The 18,632-nt window shown below is 40.0% G+C and overlaps 1 protein-coding gene across 1 annotated transcript in view; it reads left to right on the plus strand.

Annotated features, from left to right (window-relative positions):
- Positions 1-6,545: 6,545 nt before the first annotated feature.
- The window catches only part of LOC139640897 (electrogenic sodium bicarbonate cotransporter 1-like), a gene marked incomplete at its 3' end in the record, with an annotated part of 69,152 nt that continues 57,065 nt past the window's right edge, over positions 6,546-18,632 (plus strand). Inside the window, exons 1-3 of the mRNA XM_071515088.1 lie at positions 6,546-6,622; positions 7,293-7,368; positions 14,704-14,777. Coding sequence (XP_071371189.1) covers positions 7,352-7,368; positions 14,704-14,777 — 91 coding nt within the window. The remainder of the gene's footprint in view (positions 6,623-7,292; positions 7,369-14,703; positions 14,778-18,632) is intronic.

Here is an 18,632-nt window from a genome sequence, read left to right on the forward strand (position 1 = left end):
TGCTGACATGCTTGTGGTAGTAAATGTGTTGTCAGCAGCTGTTTTGCATTATACATTGATGTATGTGGGACAATCCTTTTTCACACTAACTTGTCTCAGATATGTGGCACTGGTGTTAGTCTAACAATATTTTGTGTTATGGATAAAAACATAAAACTTTGTTTTGAGAACAAATTTCAACTTGTGGAAAATATTATGTACTAAAGGTAAGCGCAACCAGTAAAGTTTCCAGTGATCTCTTTCTTTTGACCATGGCATGTTCAGGTACAGGTGTGGTTTGTCTTGAGATGATCATCTTAGGAGCTTTTACAAAATCAATGGTTATAAAGGCATGTGCAAGTTTTTAGTGTTTCAACTGTATCATAGACTAAGCGTTCGCAGGCCAAAACACTTCAAATGCACAATCATTTATCTTATTTTGTCATTTATTTCTTCATTTTGCTCATTGAAAATCAAAGTTTGTCTTATGAATAATACGCAAATTGTGGATTGAATAAATTATATTCGATGTGTAGCACTTTTGACAGTCATTCAGAGAAATATACCAGAAATCAAATCAGGTCAGTCTCCAAGTTTGTTTTGGCGAACTTGCCAAAATGTATCAGGGATGATGCAATTCTTCTAAAACATTTTATATCATAAACAAGTCATGTTAAAACTTGATTTTCAAACAGGATGAATTTTACACCCCATTTATATACCCCTGGAGTGCAAATTTGAGATGTGAATTCACTGCAGTTCTAGGAAATTCAAGAAGCTGTCTAGGAGTCCCAGTGAAGCGTCATTTCCCCAAAACAGTAGAAAACAGATAGTGAAAGCATGCTGAGTTCAAATGCACAAAGTTTCTTGCTTGTTATTAAAGGAGAAAAATTCATCCAATCCAATTCAAGAAATAACATATTCTTAATAAGGCCAAGCACAGTCCAATCAGCATGTGTTGACGCAGGCAGCTCTCTCCTACAGCTAGAACATTTATCTTTGATAAACAAAAGAAGTTTATGTTATAGTAGTGCTATTAGATCCAAGATTTTTTTTTACAGTCTATGGTTCCAAACCAGAAAAAATCCCTGTTCTCTATGGAGTCATACATCAGTGTGAAATCAAATGAAAGAGGGTTTGACAAATTCCCCTCTCATGTTTCTGTCTATGGGAGACATGATCAGACTTTTGCAGGTGATCACAGTATCATATTTCAAAGCAGAATATTCAGTGAGATTCCCTTTTCTGTCTGTCACAGCCTGATCTGGTACTTGCCTATACCTGCCTATATGTTCAGAAGCTATATGGTAGCAACCGAGGCTAAAATCTGAACTTGATGGATGGTACAGGATTGGCATACTGTGTGACATTTATCTCCTAAATTCACTCTGCTTTGGAATAAGACATAGCACCTATCTCTGCCCTACAAAGGCAAACAACAGTTAATATTTTTGTGTGATTTAAAGATCAAACATCATGGGTTTAAATTTCATATCACCAAAAATAATCACCATAAATGCTATATAATGATATATACACTCCACTTCTGTACCAGCATTCATTTTTGGCAGGAGATGAAGTTTCAAAGTCATTTTTTCTCAGTTCCCTACTCACACAGTTACTTGATCTTTGGTGTTTTAGGGCAGTTCTGTCCTGTTGTTTTAAAAGGAAAAATCCACCCTAAAACACTTTAACATTATTAAAAACAGCTATTGGTGATATTGTATTCCTGGGTCCACTTTGTTGTTTGGTGAATTTTTCTTATTCCTGTGGATAACAGGCGAAACGTAGACGACATAATGTCACGTTACGATATTTCCAGTGCAGCTACAGTGGAGTTTGATAACAGAAAAATTTACAATCTGAAACATGAATGGTAAACATCAACTTTTGGTGTCAGTCCCTCAGAATCAAACAGCGAGGGCTTCTTTCTAGAGCCGCCATTTTGCACCAAGAGACGTTCAACAATCACACAGGGAGAAATCCATCGTAGAAGAGGCAGAGAGACCAATTTCTCCACAGAATATCCAATATCAAACTAACTTTACTCAGGTCACGCACAGCTGGATGCAACAAGTTCATACTCATTCTCTGTCTGCGGTTTGTCTGAAGGCATTCTGGGAAACATAGCAAATCAGTAACTGAAGTAGAAGTAGGTTGAGGGACAGTGGGTGCACCAAAAAAGTAGATGACAACACTTCATCACAAAATAACTCCAGGACATGCATTGCACATCACAGGCTGATGATATATAGATATTACGTAACTCGGCGGGTAAGTCTCGGCGGGTGGAATTTTCCTGTAAGTTCTACTTATTTCCACCAGTTGCAGTGAAAAGGTGCTACACCAACACTTCAGCTCATTTACCATGGTTTAGTTCTGAAGTGTGTCCTTGATAATTCTATGAAGCACTGTGAAATCACTCTTATATGCTGAAGCTCCAAAACTATTTACCTTATGCCCGTTAGCTGAGAACTGACAAGACAAGGAAAAATATTTTTACCAACCCCTTAACTTTTCTCAAGGAGGTCACCCAGTGTTTTGCCTCACTTGCCACTTGCCACTTGCCACTGGGCCTTATGGTCAGTGTTTCCCCCAGAGGAATGGGACAAATGACCCCTTAAAACGAAGCGTTGCCGACTCGCAATCCCCCCCATCATAGACTGCATATTGCTGTTGCCATGTGAAAACCTCGTAACTAACTGATTTGGCGATTTTTGTTTAAGATAGATAGATAGGTAGATAGATAGATAGATAGAAAGATAGATAGATATATAGATAGATAGAGATAGATAAATACTTTATTCATCCCCTTGGGGAAATTCAGGTGTCCAGTAGCTCACACAATCTGTATTAACATATAACTATAGATTAGCGACAATACACAATAAAAGAAGGTAATGCAGCATGCACAGGGTTAAAAACCAAAATTACTTAAAAGCAAAGAGTCATATAAATAAATAAATGAATAAAAGGTGCCAATAAAAAGTAAAAAGTACCACATAGTCCTTGAGGATTATTGCAGAGTCCAGTGGTATTATTGCCACACAGTCCTTGACAGAGTCAAGCCTACACAGAGTCCAGTAGTAATATTTCACAGAGTCCAGCAGCCAAGGTCATGAGCCCCTGTCATTGACTGAGGTGTTGTAAAGTCTGATGGCTGTGGGGACAAAAGATCTCCTGAACCGTTCAGTCCTGCAGCGCAGCGAGAGCCGTCCGCTGCAGCTGCTCCTCTGGCCTGCCAGGGTGTTGTGGAGGGTGATGATGATGACTGACATTGTGATGAGGATGACTGACATTGTCCATGATGGCCTGCACCTTACTCCGTGTGCATCTTTCCACCACAGTCCCCGGTGAGTCCAACCTCCCGCCAAGCACTGAGCAAGCCTTTTTCACCAGCTTGTCCAGCCGCCTAGTGTCCTTGTCTTTCACGCTGCCTCCCCAGCAGACCGCAGCGTAAAAGAGGACTCTTGCCACCACCGACTCATAAAACACATGCAGCATTTTACTGCAGACGTCAAAGGACCTAAGCCTCCTTAGGAAAAAGAGCCGGCTTTGCCCCTTTCGGTAGAAGGCATCTGTATTCAGGGACCAGTCCAGCTTGTTGTCCAGATACACACCTAAGTATTTATAAGTGTGCACCACCTCAATATCCACCCCTTGAATGTTGACTGGCTGAAAGAGGGGGCTTAGACCTGCAAAAATCCACCACAATCTCCCTGGTCTTGGAAGTGTTCAGTAGGAGGCAGTTCTTATCGCTCCAGTCGCTGAAGGATTACATGGTCCACTATTGGTTGAGCAAACTCTACTGGTTGAGATAAAACTATGTAAGATCTGATGAGAAAACTGTTGGACCTCTTGGGCTTATAAACCCTTTCAAAACCCATTGGATAAACTCAAAAATGCATTTCCGTGAACCTACAATGAACCAAAGAATGATTTTCCCTTTTCATTTGATTATCAGAGGAGGCATTGGGGCTGAAAACTATTGAGTATCAGTATCAAATTAGAGAACAATCAGAAAAAATAGACATGATAATAAATGTGTACAGTAGAAATATGTATTTTCCTATCCCACTGGTGGAGTCAGCACCAAAGAGCCAGTCACCTAGTGCATCCCAGATGAGCAGAGAGGCCGGGGATTGAGCTGCAGCAAAAATATTTACCTTAAGTCATCATGGTGGAACTTGTTAAGGTGAGAGGGGAGTCACAGTTGACCATCAAGTTTGAGTTTTTCTTCTCTTAAAGGAAAGTGGGCATTTCTTTCCCCCTGGTTCTTCCTCTTTAGTAGAGAAAAGAAAAACATGGAGACAGAGCACATGGTTCCCAACCACAGTCCCTCCCTAGACTGTCAGGATGATGCGTAATGATGCGCAATGTTTCCATGTATAGAAGAAATTTCTGATGTACATAGTATTTGTATTCTTGAGCTATCCTTATGAAAAAGCAGAGCTATGCCATACATCCATTTTTAATCCATAATGAAGAATCGTCAAAAATTTTGTTGTGTCTCTTAGGTTTAGATTGATATATCGGACCAATATTGGCCTTTTATTAAAATTTGGATGTCGTCCAGTTAGTGTCGTCCACCTCTGATATGACCGAGGTTCCTGTCTATCGTGCACAGCTGAATGAAAACAGTCTGTAAAACCTGAAATGAAAATGTATTTTCTTTGCACGTTTTATTCATTGATTTAATTGTTCAATAGTGATTTTTGTAAATTCTTCATTTACATGTCTAATGTATCCCAAAGTTTCCCTGCCATTGAAGGTGTGTTGGGTCACTCTGCCTTAAAGAGCTGCTGACACTAAAATGATTTCATTAGTCAGTGGAAAGTTTTAGTGTCCCATGATGGTCTGAATGTTTCAGAGGCTTTTCCACCCTGACAAGAAGAGAATTCTGGGAAAAAACACTGAATACTGGGAATTATTTTGGAATGAAAATGGTCAAATTTAAAGACATTGAAAATATTGGATAAGAATATATCGGCGATTATCTGCGACTTCAGTCTAAAAACATCAGTATTGGTATCAGCCTTCTAACCCATATCAGTCGAACCCTGGTGTCAATCTGCCCCTAAATAGACTGGGATAATAGATTTGTTAAGATTTCCAGGAAAACGACCAAGGAGGAAACAAATTAAAAAAATATATAAAAAATATATAAAAGAACAAGCAAAATGCATTGCATTAAGGTAATAAAATCAAGTAAAAATAGAAAAAAAAGAATATGCAAATAGACAAATAAATAGACAAAGTGAATTGCATTAAAAGAACACAATCAAATTCAATTTAAAAAAAGTTAAAATGAAGGCTAATTAAAAGCTAAGCTGAAAATATAAGTTTTTAGCAGTCGTTTGAAAGCTGTAGCCCCCATGCAGTATAAAGCATAAACTTCATATAGGCTATTGACTCATAAATCCATGTTTTTCTCTTTCCTGTCCCTGGTGCTGAGCTCAGATGACAGCGGCTGCCCATGAGATGGCGCTGTACAATCAAATTACAGGATATCACTCACTGTATTTCCAAATAAAATAACCCCCCCAGCTAGTAATCCTTTATGCAGAAAACTACAGTAATCCTTTAGGGATATACAAATATCCCAGCAAAACCTGAAGTCCCTATAGGAATATTACAGTGATATCATTGGAGACAAAAAAGTATAATACCACTCTAGACACACTACAAATCCCTGTAATGATATTATAAGTGCCACAACATGTAGTGTAGGTTATTTAACACTGGCTACAGAAATCAGGAATTAAAAAAAATATGCAATGCATTTCTCAAGTCTCAGGACTTTTTTTCAAGACTTATTGGACATTATTTGTCCAAGTGTGATGATACTGAAACCTCTGGGATAATATGAAGAATGTCATCTGTTACTATGAAGATGTAACCAGAAACCAGATCATAAGGTAAACATGATGATCTAAATAGCCACAAAATTCTCACAAAGATGCCCAGATTTCAAGCCTCCTCTCATGCAATTCTTATTCTCTTTCTTTCTTTCTTTCTTTCTTTCTTTCTTTCTTTCTTTCTTTCTTTCTGTATGTATGTATGTATGTAGTTGATTTTTTTTATATATAGTTAGAAGATGTTTTTATATCATATTTCTTTCTAGATTTTTGTTGTTTTTATAAATACATCATATATTTATTTATTGGCGTATTTATTTATTTACTACATTTTAAAATCATTTATTATTAATGGTACTTTTCAAGTCAAGTTTATTTATATAGCCCTTTTGTCATAAGCATGTCTCAAAGTGTATATATATATATCTATATACAGTATATATACATTTACTTTTATATGTTCACAGACTGTTGGCTTCATTTTGAACTTTGTGTGTTCAAACATTGACCCTGTCTGGTAGCTGCACAACGTGTTGGTTGAATAAAAAAAAAAAAAAAGAAAAAAAAAAAGAGGTGTGTGGTGATCCTCGGCTGTGTGTCCTCCCCCTGGAGGAGTGGCGTGGCGGAAGGATGGTCCAGCAGACAGACAGCATGCTGAGTCCGGCCGCCGCTCCGTGCCACTCTCAAACTTACATGACCGGGGGAAGTAGCCGACTTTACCTGCCTGGTCTGCCACCGAGAGGCTGACAGCAGCCAAACACACCGAGCCAAAGATCCAAACAGCGGTAAGTACTTCACACTGTTTTCCACCTTGGAGCTGGCAGCTGGACTCACTTCTCCAGGCCTTGTGCGCGCGTTTGTTCCTGCAGTTCAGCAAAAATCACCATAATATTCCCATAATATTCCTCACAGCGTGTCTGTGCTGTTCAGTCGTGAGTTCATAGTGACTTTTTAAGTACGATTTTCTGTAGGCTATTGCTTTTCAGCCATACTATCTGCAGGATATTGTAAAGTTTTTTTTTCTGTAATACTTGTATTACAGGATTACTATTCTATTACTATACTGTTCTTTTGCGTAAAGGCGCATTTGGAGAGAGTGTTTTGTTTGGTCAGCGCTTTGGTTCCTATAATATCCCCATAATATTCCTATGATATTCTTCATAGTGTGTCTGTGGTACTCAGAAATGCGTTTACTGTATGTTGACCTTATCGTGCTTTGTGGTGTTTCTTTTTAATCGAAAGAGTTTTTTGACCAAAAGTTTTCCTGTGATACTGTATTCAGTCTCCTTCTAAAATGTATCATAGGATCACTGTGATTCTGTTTTCTAAGGGCGGATTTGGAGAGTGTTTGCTTGGGTTGTATTGACTACAGTTTCTGTAGCAAAACCTCCTGTGTGTGCTGCAGCAGGTCCACAGACAGCAGAGAAATAACCTGATAATGTGTTTTCCTCCCAGGTGATCCGCTCTGCTCAGCACATTTCGGTCAGGAGCTTTATCACACGCAACCTGAAGAGATGAGCGGCGGCAAGAAGTAAGTGACACCAACAGCTTACTGGGCTGTTTTCAGTCCGTCCAGAACCGCTTGGCCTCGTGTAGCATAAACTGGGGTGGTGGTCGGCCCAGTGCGTAAAAGCGCCTACAAATGCCCGCGAGTGTTTACTATCACATGCTGCATGCCTGTAGGTCAGGTGTGTGGCAGAAACTTGGAAACAGGGGGGCAGTAACAAGTAAGACGAGTTAGAGAGCACGCGGTGGCCACCAGAAGGTCAAGTCTGTGCTGTGAAACAGGGTGGACGAGCTGGATCTGCCGTGTTTCACCTTTGGGTGATCAAGTTCATTACTGTGCCAGAAAAATGAAACCACACTGGCTCTAACTGTAAGCTAACATACTGTAGGCTAACTATAGGGCGATAATGAACTTGAACTGCATATAGGTCATTTAAACAATTTGAACAAGTTATGTAACTGCTTTGTCAAGATTATAGACTGGAAGGAAAACATACCTTAGATAAATGCTCAGTATAGTTTCAGTGACTGTAACAACATGCCACCTTTGATGAGGAAAAAAGAAGAAAAAAAAATCCAATGGCTGTTTTCATGTTAACATGTTAGAAATGTTAGAAAATTATAGAAAACGCACCCTGGGGTGTGTTTTCTAACATTTTAACATGAAATAGCCAAGAATAATAAAGGTTTTTGAACTTTATGCAGAGGACAGCGCCTTGGGGTTTTTCTTCTTTTTCTCCTCTTCATATGGACTCCATATTTCCAGTGAGCAGCTCCTGTGCAGCGTTCCTCTCCTGATCAACACCACACCACCTTTGATGTTCTAATGCTGTCATTAATGAGCAGGAAATTAGGTTAATATGAGATCTGAGAGGAAACGGCCTAGATTTGATTTATTTATACATCTTTAACTCCTGTCCCCTCCCAGCATGATCAATGTTTTTTTTTTCACTGGAGAGTTGTCTGTAGCTCAGGTGAGGCTGCGTAATGCTGACTTGGCATGTTTCTGGTGATTGTCAGACAGCCATCACCAAAAATGTTGCTCCTGCTAAGGCAAAATTGGCAAAAATCTTGACCCTGTGAAGTCAAAGCCTATTTATGTGGTTTTTGATACACTGAAATTGTCTCTTGTTGAACATTTAAAACTTGTTCCCCCTTAATGCTGGTATCGTCTTGTTCAGTACAAACTCAGCTACAACTGCATGCTAACATAAAGTCAATTCAAGAGATTATATAGCTGCTCAGAAGCCCTAAACACAAAAAAACAAACAAAACAGATTTAGAAATTCACAGAAATATATTGAAAATGCAGGCAGAATAATGTCAATGTTTATAATCAAGTGATTTTAAACAAAGAGAACATTTTCTGACATTTACGACAATAGCTTCTTTGTTATCACATATGATACTTGTGACTGCAGGAGGTTAAATCAACAACTATACTCTTCTTTATGCCGTGAATAGAGACTTGCTTCCCATGTGACTCCCATTCATTTAGCATAAGCTTAACCTTAACGTTTGGTGCAGTTTGGATGACAATTACCAAGGAACAAAGCCGTGAACTTCAGTCTCATGCACGCTGAAAACCGCTCTCAGGCTAAAGCACAATGTGACTATCGCATAACAAAAAAAACTGGAAGTGTCCTTTTGTGTGGCCGAACCCCTGCGAGTTTCAGGGGAAATTTGATATCCGGTAACGTTTCGCCTTCGTCCTGCGAGGGGTTTCGTCTTTTTAAGAGTTGGTGTTCGGAGGAGATTAGGCATGCAAGTCCTGGTTCCACCTAGTTAGACCAGGTGTGAGGATTCGCAGCCCATATGGTGATATATCAAAAATACAAAGCCTTACAGTGTGGATGCCTTCAGCTGGCTGTTTGGTGTCTCCGTGGTTTTGAAACTTGGCTGTCAGCTGTATCGGCTCGGGTACAGAGAACAAACTCTCCTCTCCTCACTGATACTGTATGTACATGGAGATTACAGTAGATCCTGCAAGGACAGGCAGATTGATAGGTTATCTGTGAAGTGACAGATAGCAGATATACAACCGCTGTCATGAGAGCAAAGTAACGCTCTGTAAAGTTTTAATTAGATGTACAGCATGTAATAAGGGTGTTGGAATATCACAGGAAGGTTTTGCTATCAATCATCAGCACGCACATAACTTACAGTATGTTCATTAAAGGAAAAATCCACTTTAAAACACTTAAACGCTGTTAAAAAAGAACAGCTGTTGGTGATGTATCTTGCATTTCTGGGTCCATTTTGTTTTTTGTTTTTTTGATGTGACGTCACCTCCAGATATTACCAGCAGCTACAATGGAGTTTGACAGCAGAAAATGTTTCAGCGATCTAAAACATCAGCGGTAAACGTCAGGTTTTGGTGTCAGTCCCTCAAAATCAAAGAGCGAGGGCTTCTTTCTAGAGCCGCCATTTTACACCAAGAGATGTTCAACTTCAATCATACAGGGAGAAATCCATCGTAGAAGAGGCAGAGAGACCAATTTCTCCACTAGACCAGAATGCAATGCAGCCACAAGACAGGTTGAGTTTTCAGTAAGGTGCAAAAGTCATTCTGGGAAACATAAATTACTAACTGAAGTAGAAGTCAAGGAGGCAGGTTGAGGGAAAGTGGGTTACAACACGAAATAACTCCTGGAATGCATTAAACATCGCAGACTGATGATATATAACAGTGTAAAAGTATCTGAAGGTGGATTTTTCCTTTTAAGTTGTAGCAGAACCAGGTCTCCACAGCTCAAAATGGACCCTTGAGTAACAATCTTTCCCAGGAACAAAAATGACCCTTCACCTTTAAAGCTACTAAAGTGTCACCTTGACACTGACCAAGACTAAGGGGGGGATCTCCTCCACCAATCAGACAACTCTTCTGAAATTTACAAGTTTTATCTACAAGCCACATCAGACTGCAGACCAGGATCTCCCTCACACACACACACACACACAGACTCACACAAATTAAAATAAGAAGATTTCTTTTTATCTGGACCAGAAGACTGAGTTCTATTGAACTGATGTTGGACAATTAGTCACATTAGATAATTATAATACATTTTGTATCATGTTACCAAAAGGATCAGGAATTGATTTCTCCCTTTAGTTCTGTAGGAAGCCCCCACTCTGGATAGAACCATAAAAGTCATAAATCCATAAATTCTTTTAATTCTTGGTTTAGTCCTCTTCTCTACTTTGTATTTCCTAATGTCTCCAATGAGTTTTTATTAGAATAGTGTGAATTATATACTAAATTGGTTTCATCATATATGCTTAAGTGTTTTAATTATCCTCCCAATAGTTGGACCCAGTTATTCCCCTGGGACCACACTGCTACCTAAGGTCTGATTATATTTACCCATTCTTGGCCCCCACATCGATAATTATGTTCTATTTCATTGTTTCCCTATATCAACCACCAAAGTTACTATGTATTCGTGATTTAAATATTGAGATTATAAAGTATGTATCTCGGCTATTCTGCTAAAACAACTCAGTTCACAGCAAAGTGAAAGATGTATTGTCTAATCATGTTTCATGTAGCATGGTTTTATGCAATCCATAAGTGTTTGTTTACAGTGTTTGTTTACTCTGCACCTCTGACAGTGTGAGTTCAGGTTGTGAATGGTGCAGGAAAACACCGCATTTTGTTTGGGCATGTGTGGGCTGTGAGTGGAATTTGGCCTGTTATGTCCATGGTTGTGCCATAGGTGGCAATGGAGCAAGTGAGAAGGCCGGTGTTTGGAAAGCTGCTGAGATCCGGGGATAAAGGACAGCAGCTGACACCACTAGCTGTGGCTGAATCATGCTGTTGTCCAACTCTTTAAACGTTTACCCTCAGCAGACAGAGTTACTCAGTGAGGCCACGTCTTGATAAGTTGGTTTCTTGTTCAATTGGTTTTGAGTGATCAATCAACCTGTCCGAATTAGAGCTTCTCAAAAATGGAATAACTTGAAAGGTGTCAGTACATTTTATTGTTATACTATCCTTTTGCCCTTCTTACCTTTAGGGAATACTATCAGTTCATAAGAATAGGGTTAGTTGCAGAACCATATATAATGTATTAGACTTTACTACTTAAGTCACGCTGATGTTACACTGTAGCACACTGGTGCTGTCTCTCTGTTTGAGGTTACTAACTCGCACCACTACAACACAGCAGGTTATACAGTGTTAATACATGTTGATATTTCAGTGATAATCATTCAAAGTTGGCAGGTGTTGATTGGAGATTTGTCTGTCCGCTCCTACAGCTGATATGGCTTTGAAGCGGCTAGTCAAAATATATATGACTATATAAATGTGCTAAATTAACTGTGATGGGTGTGGACTGATAGAGACACTTTGATTTTTACACTCAGTTAAATTTATACTGACAATTTTGAGTTAGACTGTTATTTTTTGGGCATTTTCAGCTTTTATTACATAGTTCAAAGTAGGGAGAGACAGGAAAGATTGGGAGAGAGAGGGGGGATGACATGTAAAAAGGTCTTGGGACGGATTCAAACCCAGGACTTTATTTTACATGGTGCCTCAGACTCAGCCTCTGTTGATTTTAGACCTGCTTTTTCCTGATGTGCTGTCTGTGTAACTGCACCAAACAAGAGATTAATAACTGGATCTGTTATTATCATGTGTGGCGGGAGCTTTGCAGCGTCTGTGTCTAAACTCCTGACGCTGATTGAAACCATTGTTAATAAACAGCAGAGCGACTGGGTGACATCCGTCCTGCTGAAGTGTCCTTGAGCAAGACACTGAATCCCTCCCAGCTTCAGGGCTGACCTCTGACCTTTGACCTCCCTGTGAAGGGGAGGGGGGCGAAGAGAAAACACAATTTCCCTTTGGGGATCAATAAAGTATCACAGTATTTCTACAATGCCGTGTGATGGACTGGCGATCTGTCTAGGACGTCTCATTGTCTTCCGCCCCAGTGCATGCTGGGATAGGCTCCAGTCCCCCCCACCACCCTGGAGAGCATTATGTGGGTAGAAGAAATGAATGAATAAATGAATTCATGACTATTATTACAATGACATTATTCTACAAGCTTTGAAACAGTAACATGAGCTCCTGTGATTCCCCATAGGAAAACCCTTTGGGACTGTTACTGGTTACAGTCACTGAAAAGACATTTGGCATTTTAGTAGCTCATAGAAAAATCATTAATGCTGGTTAACTTTATCAGATAGTTAAGCTCAAGCATTAAAAAACTTGGGATATGAACTCCCTACCCAATAGTGTTATTATCATTACTACTATTATTGAAAACTTCAAAATAATGTACCAATAATTACTTTTTTTAAATACAATTTGACCCAAGTCACGTGTAATGTGGCAAAATTTGACACAGAACCCCAGTGAATATTATTATTTTTTTAAACTAAAACATCTATTCTCAACCTTGGAATTAATCTGTTAAAAAAAAACAACAACAATAAAAGATGTTGTGGCCATTCTTTCACAAAACAAACCAATTTGTCTGTGATCCCATTAGGATAAAACCAAGGCTTAAGTATTTCCGGTATTACTTGTGACACAGGGTGTGTGTGCGTAGGTGTGTGTGTGTGTGTGTGTGTGTGTGTGGAGGGGGGGAGGGGAGGGGAGGCCTGAATGAGTCATTTATAATCTCCTAGTCACAACAGATAGCACTCTCAAGACGGCTCATTCTCATGCAAGTCTGGGAGTAAAAGATTTGTTAAATGTAATTATTCAGGTCCAGCGTTTATATAGAATTAATAATGAATTTGCAGAAAAATGACTTTTCTGACACACTGCAGTCACTCAGTCAGTGTGCAAAATAGCTGACTGAGGAAATTTTATTTTGACCTTTGGCATTTATTTCTTCCAACAAAAAAAAACAAACAAAACAAGCTGCATCTATGCAATTTCCCCTCTGCAGATGAATCCCCTCCTGATGAACCAATTCAGTTATTTTTAAATCCGATTTCACGGCGGAGTATTTGTTGGGAAACAGTCGGGCCCGGTGAGAGTGAGCGTGTTGGGAAGTCGTGTTGGAGAGCAGCGGGGACTTTCGTCACGCCGGCCTGTTATGGGCTTGTATGTTGTCACTTAAGTAAAGCCGGCGTAATCCTGTAAGGGCGGATGAGTAGACAGACATGTGATGCCCCACTTGTCTCTTAGGTGAACGGGTGGTACGAGGAGGGGGGTGGGGGTGGGGTAGGGTGGGGTTGGGTTGGGAGGGGAGGGGGGGGAGGTTGGGTGGCAAGCATTACTGACCAGATGGAGTAGCTTGTTATGTGTGTGTGTGTGTGTTGTGTTTGTGTGTGTGAGTGAGTGAACGTCCAAAGACATGCAATTAAAGACTCTAAATTGGCCCATAGGTGTGAGTAGTATGGTATTATGTAGTATATGATGTATATGTAGTATGATGCATATACTACCAGTCAAAAGTTTGGACACACCTGATTGAATGTACTGTGTTTTTTATTCTCTTGAAGCCATTTTGATCTAAAGGCTTCTGCTTACATGCTTTAAATGTGTTTCTTAGACAAATACAAACAGTGAAGTTGATCCTATGTATGAATTTCTTTCCAAAGCCTTTGCCTTTCCATCAAGGCAAAGGGCGGCTACTTTAAAGAATCTAAAATATAAGATAGTTTTGATTTGTTTAACACTCTTTTGGTCGCTGCATAAATCCATTTGTGTTATTTCATAGTTTTGAAGTCTTTGCTATTATTCTAAAATGTGGGAAATAGTAAAAATAAAGAAAAATGCGGTGTGTCCAAACTTTTGACTGGTAGTGTACATAGTGATGTAGAATGGTATATGATGGGATGTTAGGCCCTTTGAGACATGCTTGTGATAAAGGCCGATATAGATAAACACGACTTGACTTGAAAACAGGTTAAACTGAGCCACCAACAGAGCCAGACTCCAGACTTTGATGCGTTGTGTCCCAGAGACTTTGTGCATGACCGGCGACTGTCACTCTGGCCCATCACACTCAATTAGCGGGAAGCCAGAGTCTTCCTGCCCTCTCCCTCACCGCCCCCACCCCACCCCCTTTCTCACCCCCCACCCCCCTCCACCAGATTAAATCCATTACACCGTACCTATCCACTGCGCGCTTTGCCCTCCTCAAGGACGACAGGCTTCCTCACACTTTGGGGGGTAGTTTGTAGCAGATCCTGCGCGCTTTTCCCGGCTTCAGCGCAGTCGGAGGAGGAATCTGTCAATGATTCTTTAATGGGAGGAGATGAGCGTCTCCAGCAGCACCAGACTGAGCCCCAGTCCCAATTTACTGCAGGTGAACGAGCCTAAGCGCTATGGCTCCACGCTGTCGCTGGAGGAAAGGTGTGAGCAGTCTTTCTTCCTCTTCTACTACTACAGGATGGAGGACGAGGCGGTGCTGGACCGAGGGGCGTCCTTCCTCAAGCACGTCTGTGACGAAGAGGAGGTAGAAGGTAAGGCCGTTCCCTCTGTTACTACACAACCTTCCCTTCATGTGAGGTGGAGGTAGCAGGTGCACAACTAGGTGCAGCGCAAGAGAGACTAAACGGCAGGAAGCTTCAAACACATTGTACATAACGTTTGGAGGTTAAAGAGATTCTTCACCTATGAGAATAACAGTAGACTTAGTTACAAAGTGCTTCACAACAAGGGACAAGTGCAAGGAATAAAACATGTAGTGTGAAAATAAAAACTGAAGGTACTGCAAAAATAAACATGGCAAAGAGAGAAAAATACAAACAAGTGACAATAAATAGATCAAAATCCTTTATAGGAGATTAAAAATTCAATAATGAATGAGGCAACTTGGCTAAAATCAGACCAGGATTGAAGGTTTAAAAGCTTTTCGACAAAAGTGTGTTTTTAGGAGTGATTTAAAAGATGACACTGACCTATAGGTACAACAAGGTATAACTTCAGTTATATGTTCAGTAATTTTTTGCCATCTGGCATTTCGGGAGCCATTCTTCTAACTAAATGCTAATTAAACTGAACGAACAAGATATTGTTTCTTTCTGTTTCTGTTTCTTTTTTGGGGATTTTTTTTCAAGACGTGTTTGAATCTCAGATGTTGAAGGCAAACAAAGAATGAATGAAAATGTAAGAAGGTAAAATTTAGCTTTAAGGGAGTTGGAGATATCATTTTTTTTACCTTTTCCTGATAAACACAGTCGTTCTGAATAAAAGGAAGCATTGAGAGGAATGGGAAGCGTGACGTTTAGCCAGATTTTGACGCACTTCCTCCACGCAGGCTGTGATGCTCACCTGTCTGAGCGAGCTGGCATGACAGAGATGTAGGACGCATGTGATCCTGTGTTTACCTCGCTAATCTCCTACAAGACCTACTAGACTACACAGATTAAAAAAAAAAAAATCATTCTGTTACGCTGAAACGTCTTTAACCTGTGTCTGTGCTGATAGTTGGTCAGGAGTAAACCTCCAGCAAACCTGTGACTGTCAACTCTAACTCAACAAAAAACTGACTTGTGTGGAGAAACAAAATATTTCCTATTCAGGGACACAAAGATTTTACAACTTAAAGATGTCTGAGTTGAATGAGGCAGGTTTGCCATGATTTTAAATAACCGGGTCAGATTTTTTCAGTAGTGTCCGTCAAGATGGAGGTCTACATTTTGTCAGGTGCTTCTTCTCTTCTCTTCTCTTCTCTTCTCTTCTCTTCTCTTCTCTTCTCTTCTCTTCTCTTCTCTTCTCTCTCTTTTCACCTCAGCCTGAACCCCGGCTCAATCTCCCCGGCTTCCCGTCAGTAAGCAGCGTCTCAGCGCTGGGAAGACCGGCTGCCGGGTAAATCTGCTCTGAGACTCACAGCAGACTGCAAGAACGACTGATTAAAAAACAAAAAAAAGAGATGAGACAGCTTGACATTTCTCACTTTGTACAAGATAGAAAAGTCGGTGAGACGGAGATTTGGCCGTTTTTTCCAATGGCCAAATTATCTTTGTTGACGCTGATTAGCTTGTGTTTTCTCTCCAATACCCTTTAAGCTTCTCCAGCAAAATGTCTGGAATCTGAACGCTGCGTCAGAGACACTGATAATGCTCAAGACGAATACAAATTACAAATTGTCAAGGGACAACATGCAGTATGTGACCTTTGGCTATTTCTTGAACTCTTAAACTCTTGACTAATCTTTCTTATGAGGTAAAAACAAACTACTGTACACATCGTCCAGACCCATCATGCCAAAACACTGATGTGACCTGAATGAAACCATCATCTGATTGTAACGACCAGTGTTGGGGTCGTTACTGGAAAAAAGTAATAAACTACACATTACTTGGTATTTTTCTTAAAAGTAACGAATTACTTTCCTTATTACTCCCTGAGAAAAGTAATTAGTTACACTACTTGTTAGATTACTTTCATGTTACACCCTAATACGATTGTGCTAGGCTTACATGCGTTCATTGGTTCAATAAATATTTATATTTCTGTGATATCTAAATAGCTAAGTAATTGTACTGTGATAAACTCAAGGGTTGGAGTTACTATCTGACATATTGCCTTTTCCCACTGAGTCATCATTGAATGGGAAGAGTAATAATCATCAAATCAAATTAAGCTTTGTTTATATAGAACATTTCATGCAACAAATGCAATGCGCTTCACATTAAAATTAACAAAATAAAATAAGTTAATAAATAAGTTATAATAAGATGATAATACGTTAATAAATCATAGTTAATAAATTCTAAGTTAATAAATTACAGTTAAGGATACATAAAGATAATAGTTAAAAATACAGATAAAACAATAAAATAGATCAATAAAATTGTGCGTTATACAGTTTCCCATCTTTTCTATTGGATGTTCTCTGACCCACTGGGAACAGATTTTTCCCACTGTCTTTTTATGCTGATTCATAGATAAATGAATACAATGATGAGTAATGACAACAAGCCTTTCTAGCCCTGCAGCATTAGCATGCAGTGGGTGCTGCGTGGCACGCTGCCACCCCTAGCCCCCCCCCCCCTCCCCATCCCCCTCTCCCTCCCCCTCCCCCCCTACCCCCCCCCCCCAACCCCCCGCTGGTCTGGGCTGGTCCCACTGCCTCGGTTTCTGGGGAAACTGGCGGTGGCGTTGCTTCTGCTCAGCAATCTAGCGAGCTAAACAAACCTCCCAGCAAACACAAGCATTTCATTTCATTCAGTCTTCTGCGCTTACGGGCAACTGCAAAAAGAAGTTCCTCTGCCGCACAAAGAGAGAAGAGGAAGTCGCTCACAAAGCTGCACTGGCAGTGTGCAAATCTTCCTTTCCGGCTCCTTGACTCCGTTTCTTGTTCCTTCTCTTCCTTCTCGTACATCACGCTCTCTCTCTCTGTCCTCACTCTCTCGCCTCCTCTCTTGTTGTCGTCCAGTCTGTGCGCTCCTTGTCACGCTCTTCTTTATCGTTCCTCTATCAGCCCCAGATATCTCTACTCTCTTTCTGTCTCTCTTTCTCTCTCTCTCTGTCTGTCTCTCTGTTTTTCTCTCATTCATTCTCTTTTTATTGCCGCTGCCCTGCCATCTGCTTACAGGCCGTGTTGTCAGGCCCACTGGCTGCATGGTGGATCTGCCATTCACCTTAATGATACTAAATAAACCAGTGTAAGCAGTATCAGTATATCACTTTTCATGTACTCATATAAAGCACATGAACATGTATGTTTTCCGAACATTGTAAAAGGCAATACCACTGATTTTGGGCCTTTATGTATGCTGTTCCTGTTCCATAAGACACTTAAGTTTGCATTTCTTAAAATTCATTACTGTTTCCCCATTGCAAGAAGGGAAAGAGGATATGTAATGCCATACAAATCCACAGCTACATTAACATTGAATTGCAGTGTTTCCTCTGTAATGTTATGCTTCAAGTTGAGGTTGTAGTGCAGAAAATGTCTTTTATAATCATAATTCTTCTAAACTAAAACATTTGGTAAGATAGTAAGACTACATTACAATGCTGAATACAGAGGAAACACAGAATTGGCAAACTTTGAGAGGTGACAGTGACAAGCATGGTTTTCTGCTGATATTAGATTTGTTTGGGCTCAGAACTGGTAGCACTACAATATAAAATAAACCACATTGTTTTAAAGCTCCAAAACAATGAATCCAGGTGTCCTAAATCTCCCATTCATTTACAATGGAGCAGCTCCAAACGGCAGTCATACCAGACTGGATTTATTAGATTGACTGTTTTCTCCCTTAATGATATTACAAGGTTTTGATATTGCCATACATTAGTTAGACTGCATATTGTTGAAATACAGCATATTTGAAATAGACTTAGACTGATACTGTATATTGGAG

Source organism: Centroberyx affinis, unplaced genomic scaffold (assembly GCF_046629955.1).
Source record: "Centroberyx affinis isolate AG114_WGS23_722 - 3 ecotype Tasmania unplaced genomic scaffold, CSIRO-AGI_Caff_v1 ptg000303l_1, whole genome shotgun sequence".
Classification (NCBI taxonomy): domain Eukaryota; kingdom Metazoa; phylum Chordata; class Actinopteri; order Beryciformes; family Berycidae; genus Centroberyx; species Centroberyx affinis.